This window comes from Dromaius novaehollandiae, chromosome W, assembly GCF_036370855.1.
Source record: "Dromaius novaehollandiae isolate bDroNov1 chromosome W, bDroNov1.hap1, whole genome shotgun sequence".
Lineage (NCBI taxonomy): Eukaryota > Metazoa > Chordata > Aves > Casuariiformes > Dromaiidae > Dromaius > Dromaius novaehollandiae.
Window position 1 is genome coordinate 51,422,239 of NC_088130.1, and position 16,920 is coordinate 51,439,158.

A 16,920-nucleotide genomic window follows, 5' to 3' on the forward strand; every position below is an offset into this window, starting at 1 on the left:
CATTTTTGTCACTTTTTCTTTCCCTTTTAATAATAATCTCATTTTCTATGTACAGTTTATTTTAGGACCAGGTTTACAGCTTCACAATTCAGTAAATGTCCTCTGTTAATATTGCAAAGCTGATATCTTCAGTGACATTTGTTTCTAAAAACTCTGATACGATATCTCTGGACTCCATATCATTCAGTCAGGGCAGTTGTGTGTTAATGGCATATCAAAACCTACTTGTTACTGGTAGATGGGAAACAAAACTCCTTGGTTGATAAGTTATTCAGTATTTGCATAGGTCCTCTTGTTTTTAGCCATATTCCTGCTGGTGACAACTGTGACTAGCCAGGGTCAGCAATGTAAAGAAACATTCAGAAACTTTATGCGAATTGCAGGTCTAGTCCTGTGAGGTACTGAGTGCCTTGCCATTCTCGATGACCTCAGTGGTGCTCAAGGAGGAGCACCATTGCAGGAGCAAATCCAACATTAATTGACACAGTGGAGCTGAAAATACTAACACCAAAGAGAAGTAAAATCACCTGATGGTTTAGCTTCTAGCAGCATTTCCCAGGAATGTACTAAGGTTGTGCACACATGCCGTTGAATGGATTCACAGACTGAATGGCTTTTTCAGAGATCTTCCCTTTTTTTCATGATGATCTGTCTGATCAAGGATGCTACTTCTGGCTTGATAGTTCCTATGGGTTCTTCAGGTCTCCAGAATTTTACTACTTTACCTTCGGGGTTGACAAGATATTTCCAGAAATTCCATCTAGGCTCTTTCTTTGAAGAATCTGCAAGAGTGGCATCAGATCATTTTAATGACTCGCTTAGGCTTGTGATTGTTTAATTACCCAGCAGTGGCTGGTTAACTATTTGTTTCTTTTAATCCCTCCTTGTTCTTTGGTAGCACTCTGGACATGAGTTTACTGGTTGGTGTTAATGATCTGAAAAGTGGGAAGTGCATGATACTCTCACCTTCTGTTGAAACCGTTGAAAAGTTTCTACTTTTACTATATTCTGCTTGCTATGGAGGATCATATGGGGGCTGCATACTCATTAGGGAATCCCCAGTGTTATGTGGGCTTAGGGGAGGAGAAATGGGAGCAGGAAGCCATAGTGGCTGTGGTGGCTTCCTTCAGCTCCTTCCAACCCATAAGGCAGAACCTTAATGGTAACGTCGCTGTAATTAATGCCTGGCAGAGAGCCCCTTGACTCCGGAAATAATATCAGGAAACTATATGGCTCTCAGAGGAGACAGAAGCAGTTTCTTGACTCTGCCTTTATCCTGGGAGAGTCTTTCCAGTCCTGGGCAGGGAGGGGAAGTCTTGCTTTGAGGGAAGAAGTAGAAGAAAACTGCAGGAGATTTTGACCAGGGGACAGGCATACAGTGGGCAACAGTGCTGAGCCCTACACTGATCCTTGGAAGCAGTGTGCTGAACTTTGCCATTTACAATATTTGTAATATCATGACTGTAAGAGGACTTCATGCAAGCAATAGGTATGGTAAAGCTCTTGTCATGGAGGCTCTGACCCAGCTAGTAATTACAGCTTTGAGTTGTTACATCTAGGATCAGTCTTGAGGTAACATAACCCTGTGTCTGAGTGTTCTTTCAGGGTTTATTAAGGTATATGAGTAACTGTAAGTATGTATACATAGGAAGCTGGAGGTTATTCTAGGACAGGCAAAGTCACAAACCTTGCACTGGACCAGCAAAACTCCTTACTGCTACGGAGGCAACAGGATGTTGAGTTGTGTGAAGGCCTTCACACCATGTTTATGCTCTCAGTAGATCCTTTTTTGCACTAACCTATCTAACAGTGGTGGACAAATGCCAGCTAGTGGTCACACTCAGCAGAAGATGTAGCATGAAAATGTTCAATCTTCTGATTGTCAGGACAACTAAATATAGGAGAGGTACTTATTTGATTGTGATGCACAGTAATTTCCTGTGAAGCACAGGAATGCAGTAAAAGAAAGGTCTTATTTCAAAATATTTAATTACCAGGGGATCTTTGTCCTTTTTATGGATGAACAATATGTCAAACAAGAACTGAATGAGTGAATATGGTAGTTCTGTTTCTGTTTGGGTAGGATTAGGTATGTTTAGCCAGCCAACTGGTCAAAGTCTACTAAACTTTACACCCTCTGTGCTGTCATTAAAGTGCAACCCTTTTCCTTGGTAAGGACATGGAGGACAAAGAAAGTCCAATGTTTTCAGCTAGGTGAATGGAAACAAGGTTTAGTTCTGTACTGATGGCATAAAATGATGCATGTGACATCCAAGTTCCCCTTTTCACTTCTGTATCCTTATGTCATCATCCTATGTGGGGCTGGTAAATAATCTATCTGTTGAAAGAGGAGGATGTGAGGCACAGTGAGACTATTTGCTCTGGTATCTGGTGACTATTTGCCCTGGTCTCCTCTCTAATGAACTTGGAGAGGCCTCTCCAGAGTGCAATTCAATAATTCCACTGGACATCGAGGCAACTCAGAACGAGACTTTACCTGAGGTCCTTGACGAGATGCCTAAAGGTAGGTGGGAGGAAGCACAGTCATAGTGACTATTGTGACCAGTTAAGAAACGACTGAGGAGAGGTGTGATAATTTTTGAGTACCTAAGAGGCATCACTGAGGATATGACAAGAAGCAATGGGTTTAAGTGGTGTAAGAGAGATTTCATTTAGATGTGCAAATATCTTTCTAACAAGAAGAGTTGTGACAAACTGGAATAGACTGGGAAGTTTTGGAGTCTGTCATGACTACTGTACTAGTCTGGGAAAGCACCTGTTGTACTGGTTTAGGTAGCTGTGATCCTGAATGGGGCAGGGAGATGCTATATAGTTAGGGGGTCTTCTCACACCTTATTTTCTAGTTAAAAAAGATGTGATAGAGAAGGGTTGTGGTCTAATTATCCTTTCTTTCATATACCAGTGTTTGGTTTATGAAGACCTGACCAAAGCTCAGGAAAATTCAGAGAGGTTTTTTAGTTGGCTTTGTGTCTGTGAGTGTTTTGGTCAACTGAATACAGTCTCATTTTCGTTGTGAGAGCATGAGGGCTTTAAGTCAGTAAATGCCTAATGTAACAGGAGTCTGGAATATTTGTGCAAGTGGATTTTGCAGGCTGGGACCTTAAACTCACAAGATGAGTTAATAAAATGACTCTTTGCTAAGAAAGGGATTTTCTTATCTGCATCTGTTTGTCTTAATAATTACTTGAAGAATTAGCAACCATAGTTACATTTTTCTCCATAAGAAAAGTTGTTTCCCAACAAATATCACATAATTTGAAACAGGATTTTGTAGATGGGAGTTTTTGCACTCAGCTTTGTATGTTCACGAAAGAGATGTTTCTAGCTGGGCTAGTCACAGTAGATTTTTTTTTATCATCAGTGGGGAGAAGCGGGCGCTTTTAGGGTACTACTCTTTTTTGCTGTTTTGGGGTTTTTTGATATCTGCATTAGAATGAGATGAATTGTGTTCCGAGAGTGCCTGTTTCTCTCCGTAGACTATGAAGACTGCGATGACTGCTCAAATTAGGCTTGATAAACCCAGGCTGGAATTTAGAGACGATACCACAGTTACAGGCGGTGCAATATACAGAAAGAAAATAGTTACCTATTAGAAACTTAAAGGCCGGCTCTGCTTCTGATCCTAGAATCTTGATTTTGTGGAAAACAGGGAAGGTTACTCCATAGTTTCCTTTGGCAAAAGATTCTATTTCCTGGCTTGAACTAGGCTCTGATTCTCCGAACTGGTTGCAGGGAAAAGCCAGCACAGTGAAGTGGGAGGGACCAAACTCTCTGTGCAGTTCTTGCAGTGCGATGTAATTTTTGTCTGTGTGTTGGCAGTAACTGGCCACGTTTACAACCAAAGTCGCCTTCAGGGAAATAAAGTTAGAATACTTAGAAAGAAACTAAAGATGGCATAGAGATTTCAATCAAGTCTTAAAGTGGCATATTCCACATTCTCAGTGGTTCTTTCTGGAGGGTTAAACTTATCTCTCTGACCATAATTTCAGTAAATGGAGTAAGAATGATAACAGCTGAAGGTATTTGCTTTTTTAAGACCACCTGTTTTGAAAATCCTGTAAATGGATAAACTGTTTCTAATTACAGCTTCGCTTAAAGATAAGCATGCAAAAAGCATATATTTAAGACAGGCACTAAAATCATATTTGTTACATCAGCTTCAAAAATTCAACACAACATACTGCCCTTTTTGACTAATATAGTTAATGCACAAATTCCATTGTTAACCCTATGGATTAAAAGAAATTCTCTTTCTTTATTGTAATTTATTTAATAATCTTTATTTGTAATTCATCCTTAATTATTGAGGCATGCCTAAGTAAAACTTCCCTCTAGCTTATGTTTTATGTTTTAAAGAACAGGAATTTAGCACAAACTCTATCATAAATTCCCATAACCAAACTTTTTTGCCACATACAAATGGATATAGCTTTCAGTAAAGATTCAAGACAAAGATATAATGAAGTCGTAACTTACTTTCCCTCTGTACTTTTCCAAGGAAACAATCCTTCCTCGTGAATCCTTGACTTCAAAAGAATAAAAATCTTTGATTTTAGGTTTAAAAAATTTGAGTTGCAATAGGCAGAGAACTGCAGTACACAAAACCATCGACAGAAAAACAACAAAGACCCTGGCTTTGGGCACGGAATATTTTAAAGGATAAGTAGTTGTGAGAGGCTCCATTTTCAAAAACTTTGGAGAGGAGCCTGGGCAGGCCTGGAATGTGAAGGAGGAGCTGAAATATGAAACTCGCAGCTATGCTGCTCCGGCTGAAAAGAACAAGCTGCTCATTTTGTTCCTGCTGTAGAAGTGACCGTTTCCTTTTGCATTGCCTGTGCTGGACTTCAGAACACTTAGTAAATTACAGAAATGGCTCCCACTAGGAAAAAAGAAACAAGTGGAAAGTGTGTTCCCATCACCTAAGGATATTGATTGCTTTATTCGACTGAGTTATGTGGAATGCTTCAGTGTTTGCACATTGTCTTGAGAACTGTCTGGGACCTCTTTTGTGGGTCTGTAAGTGCAGCTCTAGCACATCCCCTGGGCCCCTATGTTATCAGAGAGGACAAGCAGTTTGGGGCCAGCTCTTTGGGTAGAAAGAGGGCAGTATGGCAGAACCTGCCCTGTGCACTGCCTCTCTTCTGCCTGTTATCAGCTGCTGTGCGATTACAGGTAACATCTGTGGATTTGTCTGTAAGACTCTTTTACAGCATTATGGGTAAAGTAAGATCCTTGTTTGTGGGCTGGTGTGAGGGAAGAAAATCAAATGATTTTTTTCAACAGGGAAAGGGAGTGTAGAACTCATGATAGAAAATGGGCTTTTTCTTAATGCCACTGTCTAACTACCTGCTACCTCTGCTGAGATGAGAAGATGAAGGTTCTGTACAAGAGAAGAAGGAATTGGCTGAGATTCTCAGCCTAAGCCAGACATCTCTCTCCAGTGGCGTTTTAATGAGGAAATTGAAAGACACTCTGAACTTTAAAGCCGTGCAAGTCTGGCATCTTCTCTATTTGCCCTGTTTTTTTTGTTCCCACCCTCTCCCCCAAGACTTTTCCCCTATGCTAGAGTAATTGCTGTCTTTGCCTGTTGCTTCTTGGTATCCAAAGGGACTTTTCAGACATAAACATGTAGTGACAGCACAGTTACTGAAAGAACAGATTTTTTGTCTATAGTTGGTCATATCTTCCCTTTTCCTTTCTGACCCTTTGCTTTTCCCTCTCTTTCTCTGTCACTTCTCTTGATTTTCAGTATTTGTATGAGTGTTTTCTCTGATATGGGCATATGTGAGGCTTGATCTCTGACTGACGATGAGGCCTAAAACCATGGTGTTTCAGAGGTGGGGACAGAACAGGCATGGACATCTGTGCTAAAATGAACAAAGCTACAGTCAAAAAGCTGTATGACAAATTCTGCTGACTTCAAAAACCATTTAAAAGTCAAATTTGAATGTGTTTGATATTATCCAGGCTCTTCCAATTCAAATTTTGATACATTTTTATGTTTAGAGGTTTTTTGCACACTTGTTTGCTTAGAGATTGCCTGTATGAATGGATTTAAAAGTAAGAAATGTAAATCTATCATTTAATTTTAATTAATATAGTATGCCTTAATATATGCATGTGAAGGATAAGAAGGTGATCAGGAGTAGTCAGCAGGGATTCACAAAGGGGAAATCATGCTTAACCAATCTGATAGCCTTCTACGATGGGATGACTGGCCGGGTAGATGAGGGAAAAGCAGTGGATGATGCCTACTTGGCTTCAGTAAGGCTTCTGGCACTGTCTCCCATGACATCCTCATAGGCAAGCTCAGGAAGTGTGGAATAGATGAGCAGACAGTGAAGTGGATTGAGAACTGGCTGAAAGGTGGAGCTCAGAGGGTTGTGATCATCAGTGCAGAGTCTAGTTGGAGGCCTGTAGATAGCGGTGTCCCCCAGGGGTCAATACTGGGCCCAGTATCATTCAGCTTATTCATCAGTGACCTGGATGAAGGGGCAGAAGGCACCTGCAGCAAGTTAGCAGATGATACTAAACTGGGAGGGGTGGCTGGTACCCCAGAGGGCTGTGCTGCCATTCAGAGAGACCTCGACAGGCTGGAGAGATGGGTAAAGAGGAACCTCATGAAGTTCACCAAAGGCAAGTGCAGAGTCCTGCACCTAGGGAGCAATAACCCCATGCACCAGTACAGGCTGGGGGCTGGAAAGCAGCTCTGTGGAGATGGACCTGAAAGTCCCGGTGGACAGGCTGACCATGAGCCAGCAGTGTGCCCTTGTGGCCAGGAAGGCCAATGGTATCCTGGGCTGCATTAGGAAGAGTGTTGCCAGCAGGTCGAGGGAGGTGATCCTCCCTCTCTACTCAGCCCTGGTGAGGCCACACCTGGAGTGCTGTGTCCAGTTCTGGGCTTCCCAATACAAGAGAAACATGGAGCTACTGGAGTGAGTCAAGCAGAGGGCTACTAAGATGATTAAGGGACTGGAGCATCTCTCCTATGAGAAGAGGCTGTGACAGCTGGGACTGTTCAGCCTGGAGAAGGGAAGGCTGAGGGAGGATCTTATCAATGTGTAGAAGTATCTGAAAGGAGGGTGTAGAGAGGATGGGGCCAGACTCTTCAGTGGTGCCCAGTGACAGGACAAGAGGCAACAGGCACAAACTGAAACACAGGAAGTTCCATCCAAACATGAGGAAAAACTTCTTTAGTGTGAGGGCAACCGAGCACTGGAAGAGGTTGCCTAGAGAGATTGTGGAGTCTCCTTCCTTGAAGATATTCAAAAGCCATCTGGACAGGGTCCTGTGCAACATGTTGTAGGTGACCCTGCATGAGCAGGGGGGTTGGACTAGGTAATCTCCAGAGGTCCATTCCAACCTCAACCATTCTGTGATTAAGGTAACATTAAAAATAACATGAGCAAACCCAACTGTTGGTGAGGAGATAAGAAATGAGCGAAGTCCTTCTTTGGGCAAAAATCAGAAGAGCAGTCTGATTTCAAACAGCCAAAATACAGGTTTTACTGAATGCCCTTCTCTCAGGAGAGTCTAGACCTAGGATCCTAAGTGAAATGTGTGAAAATGCATTGGGTCTTTCAAAGGCCCATGCTGTAGCCTAATGCATTTGGCAATAGCCAAATTTAGTTTAATTCTCTGCCATAGGCTTTCTGTGTGACCTTGGCAAATAATGAATCTTCACTTTTTGATTACTATGATGATAGGGACCAATGATACCACTTGTTATGTCCTTGTCTTGCTTGTTCTTTAGGCTTCCTAATTTCTATCCAAGATTTTACCTTCCCTACTTTGCTTCTCTCTCTTTTCTTCACCTGAGGTCATTGCCCATTGATTCAGGGGTACTTACCTGACTAGAAAAGTTTGTATACCTTGTCATTTAATCTTTTGTTTCTTTTTTTCCACTTACTTTTAATATACTGCCTTTCTTCTCTTATGCTTAAATCCTTAAGGTTTTTAACTTCCTTATCTAAGGTTCTTCTTTAGGTAAATATCCTACTGATTGTTTAACGGGAAGTAGTGACTCAGCTCCAGTTCTAGCTTTGTTCAATTTTTGTGTGTTATTTTGTATCACAAGGAGAGTAGCTGTTTCTCTTTTGTGTTCTGGAACAGGTAAGTCCAGTTGCTCACTGCATCAGGAAACAATGTCCCTTAGCTTGTCCTGAGGTGAAGCAGTTTGCATGCAAGTAACTGAATTCACCCATAATTACACCTTTGATGTAAAAAGTTCCCCATTTGAGCTCTTCAAACATTGCATGCTTGGTATTTCCCTCAGTAGTATATCTGTTAATTTTGTGAACTTGCATTTAGATCAATTCAGATTCTACTTTTTGGGGTTAGTTATGGGCAGAGAAATTCATTTGTCATGGTGTGTTCCCATGTCCTGATGCTGTAGGATTTATGAGGAGAAGTCAGCCAACTCTGGGCATGGCAGTTGCCCTCACCTGTGTATGGAGCAGGGACCAAGGCCTCACAGGGGCTGCCCTTGCTTTGCAGGGGCTGGCCTGGGCAGAAAGTTTCCACCCAGGCAATTGTTGGAGCCATCTTCAGCCAAAGGTGCATTTTCATGACATGTCACTGCAATGCGGCATAAGCCCATGCAGAGTGGCAGAGCAAAGCTTTCTTATGGGCAAAGTAGTGTAAAGGGACAGAACAATATTAAGTCATGACTAACTTTGGTGATTTGGATCTCTTCCTTTATGCAGACCCCAGAATCCAGAAGGACCTCGTACTCCAGGTTTAAGAATTCCATCAAGAAGAAGCTGACAGCCAGGGCGCCGGTGGCAAGTAGCCCTATTGTCACAAGATGGCAGCAGCTGCACATGAGAAGCAGCACAGAGGAGCTGCACGGGGCCTCTCAGATGACAGATATTAGTGCTTCTGGGGCACCTCGGCTCATCAATGCACCTGGGAATACTCCAGGTCAGTCAGAATGCAAAGGAAGTTTCATAATAGGGGATGGGGTCATTCAGGGGGTTCTGAAATGATCAGGAGAGGGGATTCACTGAAAGATGTGGGATGGTGTTTTCACCTGTCGCAGTGGAGCTTTGGCTATCGTTGTGCGCAGCAGCAGCAGTCTGTACAGACGATCATGAAGAGAGAGAGCTCAGGGCCAGCTTCCTCTCAGTAGAATTACACTGCTGATGTGAGAGGAAAGCCAGGCCCAAGGTTCCTGTTATCAGCGCACGGACAGTCTAGGACAGACACAGCAGGTCATACAGAGTTGATGTCTGGGAAGGTGAAAGAAAAGAGGCCAAAACCCCATCTCCAACCAAGCAATTTCTCCTGCAACTTCTATACCTCAAAGATGGGGGCTGTGTTGAACTGGATTCAAGTTGCAGTGGGCTAAAACAGTGTACAGGGTGTGTTACTGCATATCCATATCTGGAATAGCTGACAATAGCTGATAAGACGGTAGGAGAGTTCATGCAAGCCTCTCTTCTTCCCTTCCCTCTGCATTCCTTTTCTCTTACACACAGCTACCCTAGACAAGGTCATGTCTGCAGAGCCTGGACCAGTCTGCATGCCTGGATGTGATGTAGTGTACAGAGAGAATTTGGGGAAAACACAAGGCTGTTTGTGCTCTCATGTACACACAGATGGGGGTTTCAGGAGCAACAGGTCTAGTGCTAGTTTTACACAAGTTATAAGGTTCAGCTCGTGAGCCGAATTCAGAGATAACCCACTGAAGGAGAAATGTGCCCTATTTTTTTTGTCCCCTCTCCACTGCCTCAGGCTTCAGGTGTTGACAAAGGTCCTGTCTGCCAAGGGAAGCCCTTCCTGAGGGCCATTCAGAGCACAGATCAAATTTTCAGTACTCTGACTTGGTATGGAGAAGAACTGGCTCTGGAGCAGGCTGTTTCTCTCCAAGAACAGCAGAGGGAGCTGAGGAAAGATTAAAGTGAGCCTTTGAATTTACTGACTCCTAATTTCACCAATGCTGAGGGAAAGTGGGGAAGGGTATACACACTCTATGTACATGGAGGAGTTTACTGGAAAAACTATGGGACTAAGCAAAGCTTCCATTTCTTCATTAATGATGGAAATCTTTAGACAGCAGATAAAAGATGCTCTTTAGTATTCAGGATGCATTCCTACCAGGGCATGGCTGCTGGGCACACTCACAAAATGTGGTTCTATTCTGTTAAGCAGAGTGTCACTGCTGTTCAACAGTGTGGTCATAACACATGTTTAGGTCTAGGAAGCTGAAGTCCTAAAACAAAATGAATCCTCCCCTACTTAAGGTTCTGTAACAGCAAGTCCTATGTTATCTGTCCAGCAGTGGTAAGTCTGGATCTGAGCTACACAAATAAATCTGTACTCTTTAATTGTAGAGGGCATGGCTGATCTGACCTTTTTAGACCTTCCTTTTAGGATGAGATGAATAGTACTATAGAAATGCCAACTTCTCCCTACTGACAATAAAGGAAAACCACTGTGACCAGCTCAAATATCATAGTTTATATTGTCCCACTTTTAGTGTGTCAGATCTGCTTTTACTATAAAAATCAGTGTTACAGTGAAATCAGTGCTATTCTGAAAAGTACTTGACAAACATCCCTGTGTATTTTTTAAGCGACTGTTTCATTAAAATTGATTTTGCAGTGTCATCTCAGGTGCCTAACAAACTCTCTGTCAAGAAAACTGTTGTGACTCTAGCTAGCAGTCACAATGTAGCAGGCTTAGAAGAGAGAAATAGCAGCAGAGCTGAAATGGGAAAGAGACAGGTGAGTGATGCAACATTCAGTTGCAGAGGTAGGATATTTGCTTTCCTGATGTGTTCTTACCTCATTTTTGGCCTGGAATCTGTTATGTACATGCTACCTTATTAACATAGAGAACAGTAACAAGAGGAGGTCCCTTTAGGAAACATCTGCTAGAGAAATATCAGGAACAATTGCTTTGTCGTTTATCTGGTTCAGCTTCTGTATACTTCCTCCAAGCTATCGTCCTACAAACTAAAATTGAAACCAAGCTAATGAAGCCCTCAAGATCTATTTGTTACCTGTGAGGGAAAACATATATTGTGAAAAATATGCATGAAAAACATGAATGACTCAGTTTTCTACTTGCTTTAATAACAGCTATGTGTGAAGATCATTTCTGCAGTTGTGCGGGATGTAGCTGTTCATTCTGTCACGTAGACAGAATGAGATGCTAGGAACAATTTGCTAAAAAGTACCTTTCTGTGAATTAAATCTTATGTCATGACAACGGAAAGGAAAGGTCAGATGGTAACTCTTAATGATTCATGGCCATGGGTGGAAGAAGACATGGAATCTGCTTACCATATGAAACAAAAACTTCAAACCAGAGCTTGAGGTGTTTAAAAACTCAGACTGCAATAAGGAGGGGAGAAATCCTGGTAATTGGAGGAAAGGAAACAGTCTGTGCTGATCAACTGGATAGGCGTGCTGGCTTTGTTTTACCTATGGATCCTATAATGTTATATTGATTGGTGCATTTTGTGGACTAATACATCCATTGGATTTTAACGGCTTTCTAGATGAAATTAATGGTTTAAAATCTATTCCTCGCATTTAGGTACTGCTTTTTTTTTATTATTGTACACTTTATTCCTTCATTTTGCTAATGGACACTGACCTTTCTTCTTTTCTTTCTTTTTTTTTTCCTCCAGGCTTTACCTTTTCCTTTTTAGTCATCTTAAATTTATGCACCAACCACCCACCACTTTCTGTTCACTAGCTTTTTGAAAATTGACTTCTTTTGTGAAGTAGAGTGATGCCTGTCTGTGTTAGTAAAAGTTACTACCACATCATGAAAATAAACACCTCCCTCTTCTAATGGTATCTAACTGTGACTGTTCTGACTGTTCATATATTAAGCTGTAAACTTCTAGTCACTGACCATGCTTTATCCAGACTTGTGCTGTCCTTTCCTTGATTGCACCAATTGCAAGGTCAGTACTGATAAGCAGAAAAGTAATCACATGAAAATGGCTATAGCTGCTGAGTAGAGATGCTTCACAGTTTCATGCTCAGTGGCCTGGCTTATGCTGGTTTATAGTACTCATTCATTAGTATTACTGAGAAGACTCAATGAGGATATCAAGCTCAACTTCTGAAAAAAGGTAATTCAGGACAGCTGACCTAATGAAATTGTTGGGAGGTATTTTTTGATACTTGTACTGCTGAAGGTCATTGGATCTTACGAAAAGACCTTGCTTTTATGTCATTCTGGCAGTCTTGGTCCTTAGGGTAATCACTTTCCTTTCTTAATAAGCAAAATATTCTGAAAAATTCTCTGTTCAACAACAATGCTTTTTTCTTCATTTCTCCCCACTCTGCCCCATGGTCTCATTGGTGAGTCTGTGTATTTTAATAATTCTAAAATTCATAATCTGTATGGATTTAGTAATTTTAGTTTAATCTACCCCACAGAGAAATGAAATTAAACCTTTTTGTGAGGTTATCAGTGCTTTCTCTAAAGTAATTGTAAAATGTTCTTCCCTCCTTAAATCAGTCTTTTAAAAGATGAGTGAATGTTATTGTCTTTACTTTATACATGAAAGACTCTTGCACAGAAAGATGAGGTGACTTACTCAGAATTACACTGTGATTGACAAGCAGAAGTTGAGTTGGAAGTAAGGTATTCAGAGTCCTACACCAAGGACCACACAGCTTCTAAGTGTGATGTGGGTGTCTTTGAGATGACATAGTGCGATGACCAAAACCCAAGTCCTGCATAAGACCATTTGGAATGGTCAGTCCTGCCTAAAACCATAAGGAAATCTATTAATCTTTTCAGATACAGTAATTAATGACTATTTAATTTGTCTTGCCCAGTATCATAAAGGGGTGGGATGCATTGAAAATAAAACCTCCTCACATTCCAGTGAACATGTGTGGTCTCTGTGTGGGCCATAAAGTTTACTTCCCTATGTACACAATAAGTTTTCCATAGAAATGTCTGCACTTACTTTAGAGGGATACAGATCCAAACAATCTGATTAGCTTTCTGCCAAGTTGTCTATATAAATCATGGAGAAAGAGCCTCTCAGAGCAGAAAGCCTGCTATAGAACAGCTGAGATATGTAAAGGAGAAACACTACTTCTAGTTATGTTTTTTTGTGAGACATTTCTTATTATTACAACAGGGTTTTGAAGAAGAGCAACAGTGGGCTTGCTTGGAAAGACTGGATTTCACAGACATTGGAGAAGGAACATATTGTTAATCTTAAGTGGCTGTTGAAAACATCAGCTGCATTTCTACCTGATTGAATAAGGAATTACAGACCAGACAGACAGTTTCTTGACCTCTTGACAAGTACACAGGCTGTCATCAGAGCATTCAACTCAGTGAATAAACATTATGAAGAAATGCATTATTACTAAGGATGGGTGAAGAGATTCATATCCCATATGAGCTGATCTGAACCTTTCTCTGAATCTTGGCCAAAAGCCTAAGCTATTTTTTTTCTGAAGATGGGGAAAAAAATTCTAGTAAGAAGTTAGATCTCTGTTTTCCTATTTTTCTGCTGCTTCATCTGTTTCTTTGGCACCCGAAGAAAGGATAATCTAAAAAAAATTCTTATTTCTATGAGATTTCCTCTGTGTGTGTATATATTTTTATATATATACACATATATAAAACTTATTATCATTTTTTTAGCATCAGGGGCTTCAGACTGTAGTAGTGGTTTAAGGAATGGGCTCATGGAGTCCAGGCTCTGCTACCCTAGCTTAAAAGAGGACTCTGACATCCACCACAGTAGGTCTCATACTGAAATCAATGATCCTGTGGTGTACGCACCAGAAACCTGATCTTCCCTCATAGAGCAAGTTTGATGCATCAGATTTATTGCCTGCATGTAGAAAACTTGGCACTGCATGCACAGTGAAGTTAGTCCAAATGCCAATTTAAGAGGGCACTAATATTCAGCAGATAACTTATTGTAGTGCGTGCATACATACAGAGCCCTAGGACCTCCTCTGTTGGTACAATGTCCTTGTTCATAAAGCTTTTTTGAAGTTTGTGTGATCATTAGCAAATCAAAGTAGTGAATTGGTGTTTTATCAAAGGAAAGATGGTGGTTCTAGTTAGAGCATGTGATTTGAACACTGGTATTTTATGTTTGTTACTGGTCTTCCTGTCCAAGAAAAAAGCTGTTGTGAAGCTTTTTGTGTAAAGGGTATTGAGCCCTTTGAGAGTTGTTATACATAACACTTAAGTATGTTTTGCTACACATTCCTTTACTCACTCTGTTTTTTGCTCCAATTTATTGGCAGAAATGTGCTTCTCAGCTTCTGATGGTCCAAGAGGTTGGATATAGCAATGCAGAAAGTGGTGGCATGAAGGTCTGTGAAAATATTAGTTGCATTTGGAAAGGTAAGTTCCAGTATAGGAAATACCCTTGTGTACACTGAACAAGAAAATATAGCAGGCTGCGTCTACAGTGGAAAAGAAACCTACTCCAGCAAGTGATACAGAATAATACAAGGTAGCTGAGAGCCACACTGCTTCAGGCTGCTCCTAGAGTTGCAACTACCTCTGAAGATGCAGTACTACACCTCTTCCAGCGTAGCTGACTTCCAGCATTTTACCTGACTCTCCTTTGGGCCCTGTGGGACACCTTTGTGTCCCTAAAACATCATTATTAATTTCCTGTTGGTTTTTTGGTTTCAAATGTCTGAAATAATGCAAGGTTGTGCTGCAGACTGGACATAGGATGTATGGCCTACTGTTGGATACGTGAGAGTACAAGACATGCAGGGATAGTGTTGGATGAGTGGAGGGAGCCAAACCTAATCCAGTCTACCTATAGGGAAAGGCTGCTGGAGCAAACTCTTTCTAGTACTGCCCTTAGTTTAATCTGGCAGGGAGTTGGTTTACTCCAGAAGATATATTCTGGGAATGATCTACCATGCAGGGAATGTGAATGATCAGTGGATTGGGAAGCAGGTAGGATTTGAGGAGCAAAACTGTGTAATAATATAGATATTCCCAGAGTTATTTGGGCATGAGACAGTTCATTAAATATCAGAACAGTCTTCTGTTGTGTATTCTCTTTGGACAGACAATTCGTTTTGGTGGTTGGGTTATTTCTGCGTACCTTGGATTCTTGCCAGTCGGGGCTGATTCAGGCTTCTGTGGTGAGTGGGAGTTTGTCTACGTGCATTGGTTGGGGATGGTTTCATACATGCCTGATGGAGCAGCTCTGTGTAATCTGGCTGATCAGCAGACCTGCTTCTAGAGTGCTGTGCTTGAAAATAAGTGAGCTTCACATTAGGAAAACTTTTTTTAGTTTCAGGCAGCTGGTGGGAAGATGTCCCTCTGTCTCTATCACTGTTAATGTATTAATTTATTACTGTAGTTTTAAAGAACTGACTTTTGTTTCTGGTCCATAAATATGGAACCTTCTGGAACTATGAGGAAGAGGACCACTTAGTGACACAGTTAGTTATGCAGGCCTGGACAGTTTCTAACTCAGGATCTGGGTGTGGCTCTGATGGTGTGCCTTCCTATCACGTCTTCAAACCTGCCCATGTGAAAACAGTGAGAAACTTCCTCCCTCCACCCTTTTATATACAAACCCATGTCTGGTCATGATGCAAAAGAAATGAATATCTTCACCTTCACAGACCTTGTGGGCCTGCAGAAACAGATGCCTGTGAGCTTCTGAAGTCTGTGTGTATTGTTATAAATCTGCATCTCAAATACACACATCTCAAATACTTGGTTTCGTGAAGGCAGATTTAGAGAAGAGAGGGGTCAGAGTTTACTCAGGCTTTCATGAGCTTTCTTTGGTTTTGTGTGTGTGACAAAAGTCTTTGAAGAAAAATAGGAAGGCGATTTTGAAGACACAGACAAGAACTAGGCAACAAGTTTGCAACTCCAAGTTTGCAAAGTGAGTCACTCTGCCGTATTTATTCTTGCAGTCATCAAGTGTTAGGTGCCCAGCTCTGCAAGCAAAATTCACAAACCAGAACAAGATGTGCAAGTTCCTTAAGCAGTAAATAGGGATAAAGAAGCATGTTGGAAAGGGCTTGACAGTAGGCAGCGTGATAAGCAAGGTCACTCTTAAGTCATAGGAAGTACTACAGAGAAAGCTAGCTCACTGTTCTCCAAAGAATTTAAAATGAATGGAGCCTGAGATGGACCAGAATGAAGTCTGATTCTTGTATGGGAGAAGAGCAGTCCATGTTTTAGGCACTGAAGGTTAGCTGAATAAAATTTATTAGCAAAAATTTGAGTAAGAACTAGCACTCAGGTGTCTCAGGGAAGAGCCCATACTGTTAAACTAGACACAGGTTTTCTGTTCCTTATTCTCTCTTCAGTGACAAAACTTCTGCATCTTAGCTTTGTAGGATCCTGGCTTCAATAGACAAGTAAGTACAAGAGGATGGTGTTCACCCTCAGCTAGGCCAGTCTGTACTGGTGATGGCTGGCTTCTGGCCTGTTAGGTTGCAGATGAAAAGGGCCTTAAAGTAAGATTTCTCATACTCTGGGTGAGGCAGCCAACAACCACTGCCACACTTATTATGTGGGTGATATGATTGTTGTATTAAATAAAATCTTTCAGAACGCACTATTTTGAGGCATCTGGCAAGGGCTACACAGTTTGAAACTTAAGTGGGCTTTGGAGAAGGTAGTGGCTAGTGGATGTGGAGGCAATATTTTAGGCATGTAAGTGAGTGACTTAGGGAAGAGACAGATACCTGCAGACACTGAAGTGGTTAGGCATGATTTTTGTGAATTTGTCTGTTTTTCCATTATTGTGTTTTGATTCAGCGTTGGTTTGTCTTTAGAGAAGGTTAGCTATTCTGTTAAATAATTCTTCTGTCTCTGGAGCATTTGCTATTTGTTCTAAACACTCCTCTCTTCTTGAAAAATTCTTGAGAAAGTCAAAACACAAAGGAAAGTGTAGAAATATGGATC

At 41.3% G+C, this 16,920-nt stretch overlaps 2 protein-coding genes across 2 annotated transcripts in view; one reads left to right on the forward strand and one right to left on the reverse strand.

Annotated features, from left to right (window-relative positions):
- LOC112995780 (probable glutathione peroxidase 8) lies at positions 1-4,780 on the reverse strand. The gene is made up of 3 exons (XM_026120974.2): positions 4,498-4,780; positions 3,608-3,869; positions 1-782 (listed from the first exon to the last, which is right to left on the reverse strand). The coding sequence occupies exons 1-3, from the start codon at positions 4,702-4,704 to the stop codon at positions 619-621; spliced, it is 633 nt and encodes a 210-aa protein (XP_025976759.1). The 5' UTR covers positions 4,705-4,780; the 3' UTR covers positions 1-618.
- LOC135324485 (uncharacterized) overlaps positions 4,751-16,920 on the forward strand; it is a 26,049-nt gene continuing 13,879 nt past the window's right edge. Inside the window, exons 1-4 of the mRNA XM_064500976.1 lie at positions 4,751-5,193; positions 8,727-8,943; positions 10,627-10,748; positions 14,271-14,370. Coding sequence (XP_064357046.1) covers positions 4,981-5,193; positions 8,727-8,943; positions 10,627-10,748; positions 14,271-14,370 — 652 coding nt within the window. The 5' untranslated portion in view covers positions 4,751-4,980. The remainder of the gene's footprint in view (positions 5,194-8,726; positions 8,944-10,626; positions 10,749-14,270; positions 14,371-16,920) is intronic.